This window comes from Salmo salar, chromosome ssa13 (genome assembly GCF_905237065.1).
Source record: "Salmo salar chromosome ssa13, Ssal_v3.1, whole genome shotgun sequence".
NCBI lineage: Eukaryota > Metazoa > Chordata > Actinopteri > Salmoniformes > Salmonidae > Salmo > Salmo salar.
In genome coordinates this window covers 27087213-27101282 of record NC_059454.1, presented here as the reverse complement: position 1 = coordinate 27101282, position 14070 = coordinate 27087213, and the positions used below count along the sequence as shown (strand labels likewise).

Sequence of the window (14070 nt, the reverse complement as noted above, 5' to 3'; positions counted from 1 at the left end):
GCAGGGCAGGGGGCATCAACCCCTATTTAACCCTGAATAAGTGAAAGTCATATCCGTGAAATATATCCTCCAATGATTTCTGAACGTTTCCTTTTGAAAAACGATATCCCAAGCATGTGTACACACTAAAGGGTAAAACAAGTTTTGCAAAATAGTGTTTTTTTTTTTTAGACAACGGCAAACTTCAAGGAGTTGGTCTAAAAGTATGTCATCAGTCTCGCTCCCCACAAGGCCGTGGGAAGATGTTTGGTGGTGCTGCGTTTTTAGCCCGCACTACAGAAGGCTTTATCGGACCGCTAATACAGGATATTATTTTTTGGTATGCTGATTTTTCAGGGTGAGCTGCAGCACCTCAGTATCCCTACTCCCTGCTGCTATGCCCCCCCCCTCCCCCAATTTGGGACTCGTTACATACCTGGACCATCTATTGAGATGTGCCTTTTAAGTAAATCGTGTTAAATAAGGCGAAAAGGAGACACGAGTTGGTCTTCAATACCATTGAGTTAAACATAGATCTATCCCCCATCGTTTTCTAAAATATGCTATGATACCTCCCATACGCTGGGTGGACGCATTACGTTTCTTGTCCACATGGAACCAGTGATCACAGCCAAAGATTAACCAAGTATATTTCCTGACCAAGTGCGGTAAATCCTGATCGCAGACCAGTGAAGGCTACTGAACCATTACCCTGGTTAGTTTGGCTAAGGAAACCAAAACCGATCCAGGAACAGCGCGTGCCTCAAATTCGAGCCAACTTTCGGTGGATGAAGCGTGAAACCGTGAACATGTAGGTATTAGCTGTGGTATTAGGCTTTAACAGCATACATTTGTCACAATTGCTTTCCACTTTAACCAAATACAAATGTAGGCTATTAGGTCTTGGATATTTGGAATATGATATTTAAAGAATAGTTTCTGGAAGTGCTCGAAGTCGAGGCGTCATTTGGATTACTCAATGCACTTCCGAGCCAGCACGATTTATGTTGCCTATGATGTCGCTCACAGAGATTATTTGTTGCATTCTGTACTGTAAACGCAATGCATTTACGACAAAATGGTTAGGGCGCATTCTGATGTGCTGTCACTCATTTTTGGACCTGCCCTTATTTGGCGGTGGAAGTGAAAAGCCTATCCTGTAATTTTTCAGTAGCTGAGATGTTTGACAGTGTTTCTTATTATTTCACTCTGTATTATGTTGTATTTTCCTTTAACCAACACCCAGTTTAAAGACAATAATTCCATACCTGCAGTTTAAAGGGGCAATTTGCAGTTCAAACATTAACAAAGTCGTGACCCCGCCACTATTTTGGTAAAGGTATGGGGGGTGGAGCAATGTAAAGACTTTCAAATGAATAGACAGAGCTATGGATGCAAGGACTGACCATCCATTTTATTAAAAGTAGTTTTAACCATGTTTTGAGGCTATACAGTGTTTGTTTACAAATGCATTGTTTTCAAACAATGGAGAAAAACAAGCTTATATTTGGGTTTGAAACTAAGCTCATGAGGCATTCATTAGTTATATTCTTCAGGAATCAATGGGTTTATATCATTCATTTAAAGTCCAAAAATAGATGTAGCAATTGCAGATTGCCCGTTTAAAAAACACAAAATATTTGAACCAATTGATATATATATTAAAAAAAAGTTTTGGAAATTATTACTATTTATTTTAACCTTTATTTAACTAGGCAAGTCAGTTAAGAACAAATTCTTATTTACAATGTCGGCCTACCCCGGCCAAACCCGGACGACACTGGGCCAATTGTGCGCCGCCCTATGGGACTCCCAATCACGGCCAGATGTGATACAGCCTGCATTTGAACCAGGGACTGTAGTGACCCCTCTTACACTGAGATGCAGTGCCTTAGACCGCTGTGCCACTCGGGAGTGTCTTGTAAGGCTCTGGTGGTGGTGAGATCCTTTAAATAAGACGAACCAGTGAGGGATATCTTGATAAGAACAGTGTTCCTAAGAAAATACTATTTTACAACTCATGTGTCATTTGATCAATGACAAGCTCCCCTTCATAATGCTGTTATTCAGTAATCTAGGGGCTCTATACTTAATCAGTTTGTATCCACATACTGTACGTTTTAGATAGCTGCAGCAGTGGCTGTATTGTAAAATACCATATAGTCTACAAATCATAATTACATCTCCCCACTAAATTCCACATGTTACTTGGAAAATTATAGGCCTACGACCAATGCTTGCATATGCAGTACATCTAATTTGTAACTAAATTATGTATGTATCAGCTAACATTAACACACTTACATTTTAATTTACTGGAATAAACAGGCCTTGCCATGTTTGTCACATCGGAAGTGTGTTATTTAACACTAAATGAGATAATGAGTTTGTGGGTGAGCTGCTGTCACAACTGTCATGTAGGTTATTTCCTGGTTTTTGACGTCTATTAGCATGTTCCGTGTCAGGTCATTAGACTATTGGCATACTCTCTCCTCTCTGCCTGCCAGTCACTAGTCCACTCTGCAGTAGAACTAGGTAAGATGCCTGCAATTGCAAGGGCATTTTGTTTCTTTTGTATTTTGCTTGGTATAGGCCTAGTATCGTACTCTTATCATATGTGTTTCTCTACTGGTTTTAGGAGGCTTTTCTATGTGTAAGCAAATATAACATTTTACAGTGCAGCAGCATGAGTTTTCTTGTTGCCTGTTTTGTCTTTATAATACATAATAATGCTCAGCAAATATTTTCTGCATTTAAAGAATGGTGGCTCTTGTTCGCTGCTACCCAGTGTTGTGCGAGGAGCCCCAGATTTTGATAACATACCAGATCGTAGATTTAGATCAATTCATGAGTTTGTCTGAGAGTCATTTGCGAAGTTGTAAAGGATGCTGCTCTCATAAATGATGAAACTCTTGTAGAAAATTCGGACAAATTTTGTTGCATTATTTGAGCTTAAATAATGCAACATTTCCATGTCAGCTCTATGCTTGGAAATGCCACCAAAAAAGGTTGAAAATGTTACAAAACAGGCAATGATTAATATCAACTGAAAATTGATATTACGCAGTGTCTTGCAATAGCCCTCTTTGAATATTTCTCTCAAAACTGTAATTGCTAAAAAAAAAATGTGTCCAGAGATTTGGTCAACTCCGTCAAATTTGTCTGAAATCCTAAATGAATGAGGAATGAGCAGGGTGAACTACTCCATAAGGATCCCTTCTTATTGTCTTCATTACCTGTAGTGCAACATGACTGCTCATGGTCTGTAAAGTTCTTTACTTTTGATAGATTTAAACAAACACTATTGGAATCACCATGGTCACAACCATAAACTGTCAGCTTCATCAGCCTGATATATTAAGATAGAATATACATTTGAATTCAAATATGTTTCTTTTAAGGTGTCTGACATACGTCCAGTTAGTTGCATTTATGAACAAATTGAAGAATTAGGAGAAGTTGTTCCTTTACATGGTGTGATGATAGCTGATACTTTGGTCTATGAAAATATATATTTCAAATGTTGTTAATATTAAGACAAATATTTGCGGGAAAAGAATACAAACATTAAGAGGTAGGCTACATTATGACCTTTCTATAATGACAATTATTGGATCTATTTAAGTTGATGTATTGTACCAAAATAAGTATTACAAACTGAATGAATATATAACCATGAAACCAATTTTTCTCACTTTTATTTGTGTATCTGCATTGGTTTTGGCCATACAACACGACACAGTTCATGTTTTTTGTCAAAAGTTGACAAGCTGGCAACCGCCCGGTCTTGTTGTGTCAGATATTCTCAACTAGTCCAGTCTGCTTATTTCTTCCAATCACCAGAGGGAGGATAAGAAACATGCTTTCCTCAGTGTTAAATAAGAATAGTAATGATGCAACACCTTTTTTTTTTAAACGGTACATTTTCTGTGGAGAACATTATGTACATTACATGTATCGCAAGAATGAGTGGGTTCGGTGTGTCTTTTCCTTGAAGCTGATATTATCAAGAAACGCTATGGAGCAATAACTTCCCCATTTATGCCTGAGGAGATGGTGTGTAAACTGGTGTTAGAGACACTCAGCACAGCTCAGCACAGCTCTTGATCATCTTAAGCCTGTCAGCTCTGGCCACACTCTGTGACACAGACTAGGCCTATCTGGAACACTGTACTAAACTTCAGGCCTGCTTTGTATAGCATCTGAGAAATGGAAATGAGGATGCTTGATATACTGTAATACCTTTTGACAAATGTACTGTTGAAATGTTTACAGCTTCTCTCCTGTCCAGGGGCTGCATGTTAACTGAGTCTCATCAATGCACTTGGGAATGCATCCCGCTTTAGCTGTACAGTAGGTGCAGTGAAACAAGGTATCATTTTACCCTCGGTGTCCCAGACAAGGGGCCAGCAGAGAAGGTCACAGGGGAGGGAGGGGAGGAAGAGAGCGAGATTAAAAGTCTCTACTGTTATCCTGGCTAGTGTGGGTCTTATTTCAACCACCAATGAGCCCATGGATTGTCAGTAAAAACCAAGATCATTGCAAGACTGCCTGAATTACACTGAGGTTCCGTATTTAATCTATGTCTATGATGCCTATCTACTGTTTGTTGTCAAATTTGGTGCCTATCTAATAAATGTCATAACTATACTTTGTGACACACTGGGGAATTTAGTAGATCCCAGTGCAGTTGTCTGATGATATGACCAGGGGCTTGTGCATGAAGATGGAATCCCCTCCCTCTGTGTGTTCTGACCCTGGCTGTCCCGTGTTGTCTGGGGGGGTCACAGGTTTGACAGTGGGGAGGTGTGGGCAATCCCACTGCACCAGCGTCCGGACCTGCTGGAGCCTTGCGCCGACTTGGTGAACAGCGAGTGGCAGCGGAGCCACGGTGCCCGGGTCCACGCCCTCCAGAAATCCTGCCAGGAGTTCCCCGTAGCCCTGGTGCTGCTGCAGGGCTCTGGGAACAGGGACGGTGGGGACAGGGAGACCCTCCTGGGGCACGTCCGGCTGTCCCGCGTGGTGTCCCGCCCTGGGAGCCTCTTTGTGGAGTCGGTGGTGGTGTCCAAGGCCCAGAGGGGGAAGGGCTACGGTCGTACACTGATGCAGGAGACGGAGCGCTACGCTAAGGCCCGAGGGTTCCGGAGGCTGTGTCTTACCACCCACGACAAACAACACTTCTATGCCCACCTGGGCTACGTTCTATCCATGCCGGTACAGAATGCTGGTGTCATGGCCTCCTTCATGCCCATGGAGGTGCTGGAGAGGTTCTCCAAGCTCCCAGGGACAGACGACACCCAGGGTGAGGTACAGGGAGGCCCACCACCACCATCACCACCCCAGATCCCTCCTTCCTTTATAGGGCCTGCTCCATCTACTCCTCCACCTCTTCTCCTTCCTCCTTCTGCTCTATCTCGTCATCCAACTCCCTCTCCTCCCTCTGGTCTTCCACCTCCTCCCTCTATTCCTCCTCCTCCTCCTCCTCCTCCTCCTCCTCCTCCTCAGTGTCCGGCCCGACTGGTGTTTCAGACTCTTGAGGAGACGCCCTACAGAGATGCTAAAGGAGTTCCTATCTTCTGGATGCACAAGGACATCTGAGTCTGAGGGCCTGGCTGACCACAGACCACGTCACCCATGTCACTCAGCCTCACACACACACATGCTCAGGACATTGGGGAAAAGGACGCTGCCTTTGGCCTATTTAGTACCACAGCCTGTAGGGTTTGACGAGGTTGACAGACTGAGAAGGAAGGATATTTTTGGGGTCTGGCTGGCTCTCCTTGAGTTCTTGACAGAGATACTTGGTGCTGTAGACTGAGATAACACTTGAACAAAGAATACCAAATGTTTGTTCTCATGTGCCTTAAGTAAGTTGTTTTTTCTTGTCCTAAAATAAAACATTTCTTAAATGAATGGTTAACTTTACCTGATCAAACTAAATAATTATCACTGGGGCTATATTTTGGGCCTAATGTTTCAATCATTTCAATGTTGAAATAAAGGACTGCGTACTAAAGTGTATTGTTATGTGTTTTCTATGGGTCACCGTTTAAGATTGCACATTTTTAAATACCTTTTCATCCAAGCATCTGTGTAGACAATCTCCAATGGTCTTGTCTTGAAAGGGATGCAACAGAGGTTTTGTATAATTTCATCCAGTAGTTTTGAAAGTAGTGCTCGCGAGCTAAAAGGGTTCCCTTAAAATTGTGCACAATTGAGTACACGTCATCCATTTCGTATGATATGTTACATCCTGCAAAAAAATATTCTTTACGTTACGAATTACAATTTGTACAATATGTTAAGAATTTGTAAGTCCTTAAGATCCTGTTTCATCTCTTGAAATATTAACATCAGTGAAAATGAATTTAGTTTGAACAGATATGTGTCTGTCTGTGTGTTCTCTTTAGGCCCGACAACACATTAACCAGTGAACAGCCATGCTGCTACGCAGCTTCCCTCTCACCATCCTCCTCCTCTGCACCATCCCTGTCACTCCCCAGTGGGGGCCAGTAGGTGATGAGTCTGGAGGGTCTGTGGCTGCTGCAGGGCCAGTGGTCCAGGGCAGGCCCTTCACCATGGTCTGGAACATGCCCACAGCAAGATGCCAGGAACACTATGGCATCCACCTGGACCTGGGGGCCTTCGACATCGTGGAGAACCACCACCAGCGCTTCCAGGGCCAGAACATGAGCATCTTCTACCACAATCAGCTAGGGCTCTACCCTTACATCTCCCAGGAGGGTCTGCAGGTTAATGGAGGGGTTCCCCAGAGGGGAGACCTGGAGGCCCACCTGGCCCTGGCCAAGACCCAGATCTCAGCCCTGCTCAGGACAAGGTTCAGTGGCCTGGCCGTCATCGACTGGGAGGAGTGGCGCCCCTTGTGGGTGAGAGACTTCGGCATTAAGCTGGAGTACCGCCGGCTGTCTAAAAAACTAGTGAGAGGGGAGCATCCAGAGCTAACCAAACAGGAAGTGAACTCCCTGGCCCGTAAGGAGTTTGAGAGGGGTGCCAGGGCCTTCATGTCTGAGACGCTGCAGTTAGGAGTGTGTCTGCGACCGAGGGGACTCTGGGGCTTCTACAGCTTCCCTGAATGCTTCAACAACCACAGGAAGCAGAAAGGCCACAGCTACACAGGCCACTGCCACTCCAAGACCAGGCAGAAGAATGACCAGCTAGCCTGGCTGTGGCGCCAGTCCACTGCCCTCTACCCTAGTATCTACCTACCCCAACGTCTGGCAGGGTCCTCTGATGCCTCCCTCCTGGTCAGACATAGGCTTCTGGAGGCCCTGAGGGTGGCGAATCAGTACCCCACTAGCACCCATGCCACTCCTGTACTGCCCTATGCCAGAGTGGCATTCGCCCACACCTTCCACTTCCTCAACAAGGTAAAGTATAACAGTAAAGTTGGAAAATGTTTCCTATCCCATGACTGTGTTATTACAGAGTTATAATCAGTCCTTCAAAACATACACTAACAGTGATGCACTTATGTTATGAATATTATAAACTCTTTGATATCATATTTGGCAGAATTTACTATTATTTGGGCTGATATCACTTTGTGGCATACAAGTAATCAAACTAGTCTCCCATTGACCTTGCCATGCAGACAGTGACATATGAGCACACCTGGCAGGAGATGCCAGCAATCAATGGAAAGATATTCTATCCCTGCATTATTTGTTTTTATTTATTTTACCTTTATTTAACTAGGCAAGTCAGTTAAGAACAAATTCTTATTTACAATGACGGCCTTCCCCTCAGGCAAAAGACCTGCGGGGACGGGGTCTGGGATTAAAATAAAAAATACAATAAAAATATAGGACAAAACACACATCACGACAAGAGAGACACCACAACACTACATGAAGAGACCTAAGACAACAACATAGCAAGGCAGCAACACATGAAAACACAGCATGTAGCAACACAACATGACAACAACATGGTAGCAACACAACATGGCAGCAGCACAATATGGTAGCAGGACAAAACATGGAACAAACATTATTGGGCACAGACAACAGCACAAAACAGCACAAAGGGCAAGAAGGTAGAGACAACAATATATAATGCGAAGCAGCCACAACTGTCAGTAAGAGTGTCCATGATTGAGTCTTTGAATGAAGAGATGGAGATAAAATGGGTCCAGTTTGGGTGTTTTTTGCAGCCCGTTCCAGTCTCTAGCTGCAGCGAACTGAAAAGAGGAGCGACCCAGGGATGTGTGTGCTTTGGGGACCTTTAACAGAATGTGACTGGCAGAACGGGCATTGTATGTGGAGGATGAGGGCTGCACTAGGTATCTCAGATGGGGGGAGTGAGGCCTAAGAGGGTTTTGTAAATAAGAATCAACCAGTGGGTCTTGTGACGTGTATACAGAGATGACCAGTTTACAGAGGAGTATAGAGTGCAGTGATGTGTCCTATAAGGAGCATTGGTGGCAAATCTGATGGCCAAATGGTAAAGAAAATTTAGCCGCTCGAGAACACCCATACCTACCGATCTATAAATTACGTCTCTGTAATCTTGCATGGGTAGGATTGTCATCTGAATCGGGTTTTGTTTAGCAGCTGTGGTGAAAGAGCGATAGAGGAAACCAAGTCTAGATTTAACCTTAGCCTGCAGCTTTGATATGTGCTGAGAGAAGGACAGTTGTCAGGTCCTAGCCAGTTAAAGGAGTTATTTGTTATTGTAGTTTGGTCAGGGCGTGGCAGGGGGTGTTTGTTTTGTGTGTTTCGGGGTTTTTGATTTATGTTCTATATTTTCTATTTCTATGTTTATTCTATTTTTCTATTTTTCCTCTATAGAGACAGCTGGTTGTCGTTGTCTCTAATTGGAGGCCATATTTAAGTGTGTTCGTTTTTCACTTGTGTTTGTGGGTGGTTGTTCCTAGTATAGTCTGTGCACCTTACTGGACTGTTTTCGTCATTTGTTTTGTTTAAGTGTTCTTCTCTTTAATAAAGTAAAGAAGATGATCAATATACCCGCTGCATTTTGGTCCACTCATTACGATGCCTGTGACAACGGTGTACCGTCGAGCCATACTCCCAAGTTGTAACGCCCTGACCTGAGAGAGACGGTTTATTTCCATATGTTGTTAGGTCAGGGTGTGGGGTGTGCATTCTATGGTTTATTTTCTATGTTTTGGCCAGGTATGGTTTCCAATCAGAGGCAGCTGCCTATCGTTGTCTCTGATTGGGAACCATACTTAGGCAGCCCTTTTCCCTCCTTGAGTTGTGGGATCTTATTTTTGTACTGCTTTGTTAAGCCTGCAAGACGTGACGGTCGGTTTTCCATTGTTTATTATTTTGTTTAAGTATTCAGATTTAAAATAAACATCAAGATGAACACATACCACGCTGCACCTTGGTCTACTCATTTGGACAGCCGTTACACAAGTACTTGTATGAGGTGACTACCTCAAGCTCTAAACCCTCAGAGGTAGTAATCACACCTGTGGGAAGAGGGGCATTATTCTTACCAAACCACATGACCGTTGTTTTGGAGGTGTTCAGAACAAGGTTAAGGGCAGAGAACGCTTGTTGGACACTAAGAAAGCTTTGTTGTAGAGCATTTAACACAAAATCCAGTTAGGGGCCAGCTGAGTATAAGACTGTATCATCTGCATATAAATGGATGAGAGATCTTCCTACTGCTTGAGCTATGTTGTTGATGTAAATTGGAAGAGCGTGGGGCCTAGGGTCGAGCCTTGCTGTTCTCCCTTGGTGACAGGCTGTGGCTGAGACAGCAGATGTTCTGACTTTATACACTGCACTCTTTGAGAGAGGTAGTTAGCAAACCAGGCCAAAGACCCCTCAGAGACACCAATACTGCTTTGCTGGCCCACAAGAATGGACTGGTCTACTGTATCAAAAGCTTTGGCCAAGTCAATAAAAATAGCAGAACAACATTGCTTAGAATCAAGGGCAATGGTGACATCATTGAGGACCTTTAAGGTTGCAGTGACACATCCATAACCTGAGTGGAAACCAGATTGCATACAGAGAGAATACTATAGACATCAAGAAAGTCAGTCAGTTGATTATTGACAAGATTTTCCAACACTTTTGATAAACAGGGCAAAATAGAAATTGGCCTATAACAGAGGATCAGCTTGATCTCCCCCTTTAAATAAAGGATGCACCATGGCTGCCTTCTAAGCCATGGGAACCTCTCCAGAGAGGAGAGACATGTTAAAAAGGTCAGAGATAGGCTTGGGGATGATACGGTCAGCAACTTTAAAGAAGAAAGGGTCTAAACCATCTGAACCAGATGTATTTGTTGGGGTCAAGTTTAAGGAGCTCCTTCAGCAGCTCGGACTCAGTGACCGCCTGCAGGGAGAAACTTTGTAGCGGGGCAGGGGAAAAAGAGGGAGGAGCATCGGGGATAGTCACATAAGAAGGGGTGGGAGAGCAGGAAATGGATGGGAAAGGAGGCATGGCTGAGTCAAATAGGAATCCTGACTTAATGAAGTGGTGATTAAAGAGCTCAGCCATGTGCTCCTTGTCAGTAACAACCACATCATCAACATTAAGGGACATGGGCAGCTGTGAGGAGGAGGGTTTATTCTGCAGGTCTTTAACCATTAGACTCAAAAATCTCACCTCAAGTGTATGCATTTGTGTATGTGGTTGATACCTGTGTGTTTCTGTGTGTATGTGTGTTTTCAGACGGATCTGGAGCACACACTGGGAGAGAGTGCAGCGCTGGGGATGGCAGGAGTGGTGCTGTGGGGGGAGCAGGCGTTCGCTAAGTCAAAGGTCAGATCCGGGAGACCTCACAGTTTGTGCATGTACATCCACTATAATATACATGCAGTGCCTTTGGAAAGTATTCAAACCACTTGACTTTCTCCACATTTTGTTACGTTAAAGCCTTATTCTAAAATGTATTAAAGAGTTTTTTTCTCCTCATCAATCTACACAAAATACCCCATAATGACAAAGCAAAAATAGGTTTTTAGAAAGTTTCCTAATTATTACAAAAAAATGAAAAATCACATTTACGTAAGTATTCAGACCCTTTTCTCTGTACTTTGTTGAAGCACCTTCAGCAGAGATTACAGCATTGAGTCTTCTTGGGTATGACGCTACAAGCGTGGCACACCTGTATTTGGGGAGTTTCTGCCATTCTTCTCTGCAGATCCTCTAAAGCTCTGTCAGGTTGGATGGGGAGCGTTGCTGCATAGCTATTTTCAAGTCTCTCCAGAGATGTTCGATTGGGTTCAAGTCCGGGCTCTGGCTGGACTACTCAAGGACATTCAGAGACTTGTCCCGAAGCCACTCCTGCGTTGTCTTGTCTGTGTGCTTAGGGGTCGTTGTCCTGTTGGAAGGTGAACCTTGTCCCCAGTTGGAGGTCCTGAGCAATCTGGAGCAGGTTTTCATCAAGGATCTCTCTGTACTTTGATCCATTTATCTTTGCCTAGATCCTGACTAGTCTCCCGGTCCCTGCCGCTGAAAAACATCCCCACAGCATGATGCTGCCACTACCATGCTTCAACGTAGGGATGGTGCCAGGTTTACTCCAGACGTGACACTTGGCATTCAGGCCAGAGAGTTCAGTCTTGATTTCATCAGTCCAGACAATCTTGTTTCTCATGGCCTGATAGTCCTTTAGGTGCCTTTTGTCAAACTCCAAGCGGAGTGTCATGTGCCTTTTACTGAGGAGTGGCTTCCGTCTGGCCACTCTACCTAAAGGCCTGATTGGTGGAGTGCTGCAGTGATGGTTGTCGTTCTTGAAGGTTCTCCCATCTCCACAGAGGAACTCTAGAGCTCTGTCAGAGTGACCATCAGGTTCTTGGTCACTTCCCTGACCAAGCCCTTCTCCCCTGATTGCTCAGTTTGGCCGGGCGACCAGCTCTAGGAAGAGTCTTGGTGGTTCCAAACATCTTCCATTTAAGAATGATGAAGGTCACTGTGTTCTTGTAGATCTTCAATGCTGCAGAGATTTTTTGGTACACTTCCCCAGTCCTGTGCCTCGACACAATCCTGTCTCGGAGCTCTACGGACAATTCCTTCGACCTCATGGCTTATAAGGTCCCACAGTTGACATGCACTGTCAACTGTGGGACCTCATATAGACAGGTGTGTGCCTTTCCAAATCATGTCCAGTCAATTGAATTTACCACAAGTGGACTCCAATCAAGTTGTAGAAACATCTCAAGGATGATCAATGGAAACAGGATGCACCTGAACTCCATTTTGAGTCTCATTGCAAAGGGTCTGAATACTTATGTGAAGAAGTTATTTCTTTTTTTCCTTTTTTCTACATTTTAAAAAATGTCTAAAAACCTGTTTTCACTTTGTCATTATGGGGTATTGTGTGTAGATTGCTTAGGATTTTTATTTAATACATTTTAGAATAAGGCTGTAACGTAACAAAATGTGAAAAAAGTCAAGGGGTCTGAATACTTTCCGAATGCACTGTACCTCTACAACCTTGAGTGTGTATGCAGTTCAGTTTCTGTTAGATTGTTTGTTTTTGTTCCGTATTTGTATATGAATATCTCTTTCCCTTCCTCTCTTGGCAGCGGCAGTGTGAGATACTGAGGGACTACATTAATTCTGAACTGGGAGAATACATCAGCACCCTGAAGAGAGGGGTGCAGCGTTGCAGCGAGGAGCGATGCCATGGCAACGGTCGCTGTGCCAGAAGGGACCCCTACTCTGACCACATGATCCCCCTCTCTGACCCCTTCTCCAACTTCCTCCCTGACCCCTCTCATGACCTCAGCCACCTCCGCACTAACTTCCTCTGCCAGTGCTATCAGGGCTGGGCGGGTGAGAAGTGTCAGGAAAATATATAGTCTCTATCACCAATATATAATATCACCTCTTTTGTTTATTTGGTTGATGCACAGCATATAGTAGCGTCATTGAAATTCCACCAAGTGTATCAAAGTGAAAACTGTTGCAGTTGCCATGCTAAGGCACTTTCTCAGCATATTCATTCTATACAATTCAGTTCCACTTGTGACATGTTTAAGTTGTGATAGTCAGAACAAATTTGCACTGTGTTTTGTCAGTAACAAAATGGGTGTGACATTTCATCATACATCGCCTGTCACATGCATACATGTAAAAGAGTACCGCTTCTAAAAGTTACAGCTGTAACTTGTATGTACAGTATGTGTAAGTCACAGATCACATGGACGTCTCGAACCTGAATCATTTCTGTCCTCATGCAGTTGTTCGAATACATGAATTGTCAGTTGAAGAGTGTGGTCCTTTGTGCTGTGATGTCACTAAAGATGCTATAAAGTGTTCAGTACCCTGCCATCTTACTGAATGAGTCTCTTTCTTTCTCCTATTTGTCTTGCAAATCAAACAACTCATAAATATAGAGTACAGTATATGGAAACATTCTCTGTGGGTTCCTACTCCCGGGCTCTGTTGTGCATACCCGGGCAATGTTGTGCATATGGCAGTAGGGGTTGTTTCTGGATGGGCCCAAGTTCCAATCCCATGTGCAGGGCAGGGATTTGACTTGAGTGGAGATGTTGGGGCAGGTAGTTAACAGTTGGTGTTACATTAGTGTCCAGGGGCTACTAGGACGGGGCTTTCAGGGTCCAGGGGTGAAGGGTGTTCCTCTCTGACCTCTGCTCCTCAGGATCCTCCCGTGATGGCTGTGAGGTTGTGGCGCAGCGCCTGCAGTTCCTGGATGAGCTGGGAGACCTCTAGGGCCGCAGCCTGTCTCTCCCTCACTGCTTCAGTTAGGGACCGGAGAGCGCTACCCTGCTGCACTGGAGGGGGAACGCAGAAACACAGTCACAGAAAGGGATGGGCAAAATGTTGAGGCCTGGTTGGATTTCAGCTCAAGATTGAGAAAGAGTAGGTGAATATCTTTACCTAAGAAATAGAAGACAAGAAGTAGCGTCAACAGTGTCAGTGCTGTCACTGCACACCCCGTGGTGTATCGAAACGAGGTGGGCATCAACAGGTCTCGGAGCGTGCTCTGCCATCGGCTTCTCAATGGATGCCCTGTCTGATAGACAACTGGTCTGTCCCGGAGATGGAGGTTCCCATTGGTGGAGGGAGCAGGAGGAAGGGGAGGTCGTCTGCTGCCTATAGAGACCATAGAGACAGTGGA

General features: G+C 44.3%; 2 protein-coding genes across 3 annotated transcripts; both read left to right on the top strand.

Moving 5' to 3' along the window:
- The first annotated feature begins 292 nt into the window (after nt 1-292).
- Nucleotides 293-5995, top strand: naa80 (N-alpha-acetyltransferase 80, NatH catalytic subunit). The gene is made up of 2 exons (XM_045693089.1): nt 293-790; nt 4770-5995. Exons 1-2 carry the CDS (start codon nt 768-770, stop codon nt 5575-5577), a joined length of 831 nt encoding a protein of 276 aa, XP_045549045.1. The 5' UTR covers nt 293-767; the 3' UTR covers nt 5578-5995.
- On the top strand, nt 2371-13259 carry hyal3 (hyaluronidase 3). 2 transcript variants are annotated; one of them, XM_014135163.2, is made up of 4 exons: nt 2371-2514; nt 6390-7367; nt 10653-10774; nt 12512-13259. In XM_014135163.2, exons 2-4 carry the CDS (start codon nt 6420-6422, stop codon nt 12528-12530), a joined length of 1089 nt encoding a protein of 362 aa, XP_013990638.2. In that variant the 5' UTR covers nt 2371-2514; nt 6390-6419; the 3' UTR covers nt 12531-13259. The 2 variants fall into 2 exon arrangements, with proteins under 2 accessions (XP_013990638.2, XP_013990636.2); XM_014135161.2 differs by having other exon boundaries at nt 2372-2514; nt 10653-10742.
- Nucleotides 13260-14070: the final 811 nt, after the last annotated feature.

Excerpts from the sequence above, each read along its gene's own strand:
- naa80 (XM_045693089.1), top strand. The coding sequence starts at position 768 with ATGAAGCGTGAAACCGTGAACAT. Across the intron at positions 791-4,769 it reads AAGCGTGAAACCGTGAACAT|GTTTGACAGTGGGGAGGTGT; the intron begins GTAGGTATTAGC and ends GGGGGGTCACAG.
- hyal3 (XM_014135161.2), top strand. The coding sequence starts at position 6,420 with ATGCTGCTACGCAGCTTCCCTCTCACCATCCTCCTCCTCTGCACCATC. Across the intron at positions 7,368-10,652 it reads CCTTCCACTTCCTCAACAAG|ACGGATCTGGAGCACACACT; the intron begins GTAAAGTATAAC and ends GTGTGTTTTCAG. Across the intron at positions 10,743-12,511 it reads AGGCGTTCGCTAAGTCAAAG|CGGCAGTGTGAGATACTGAG; the intron begins GTCAGATCCGGG and ends CTCTCTTGGCAG.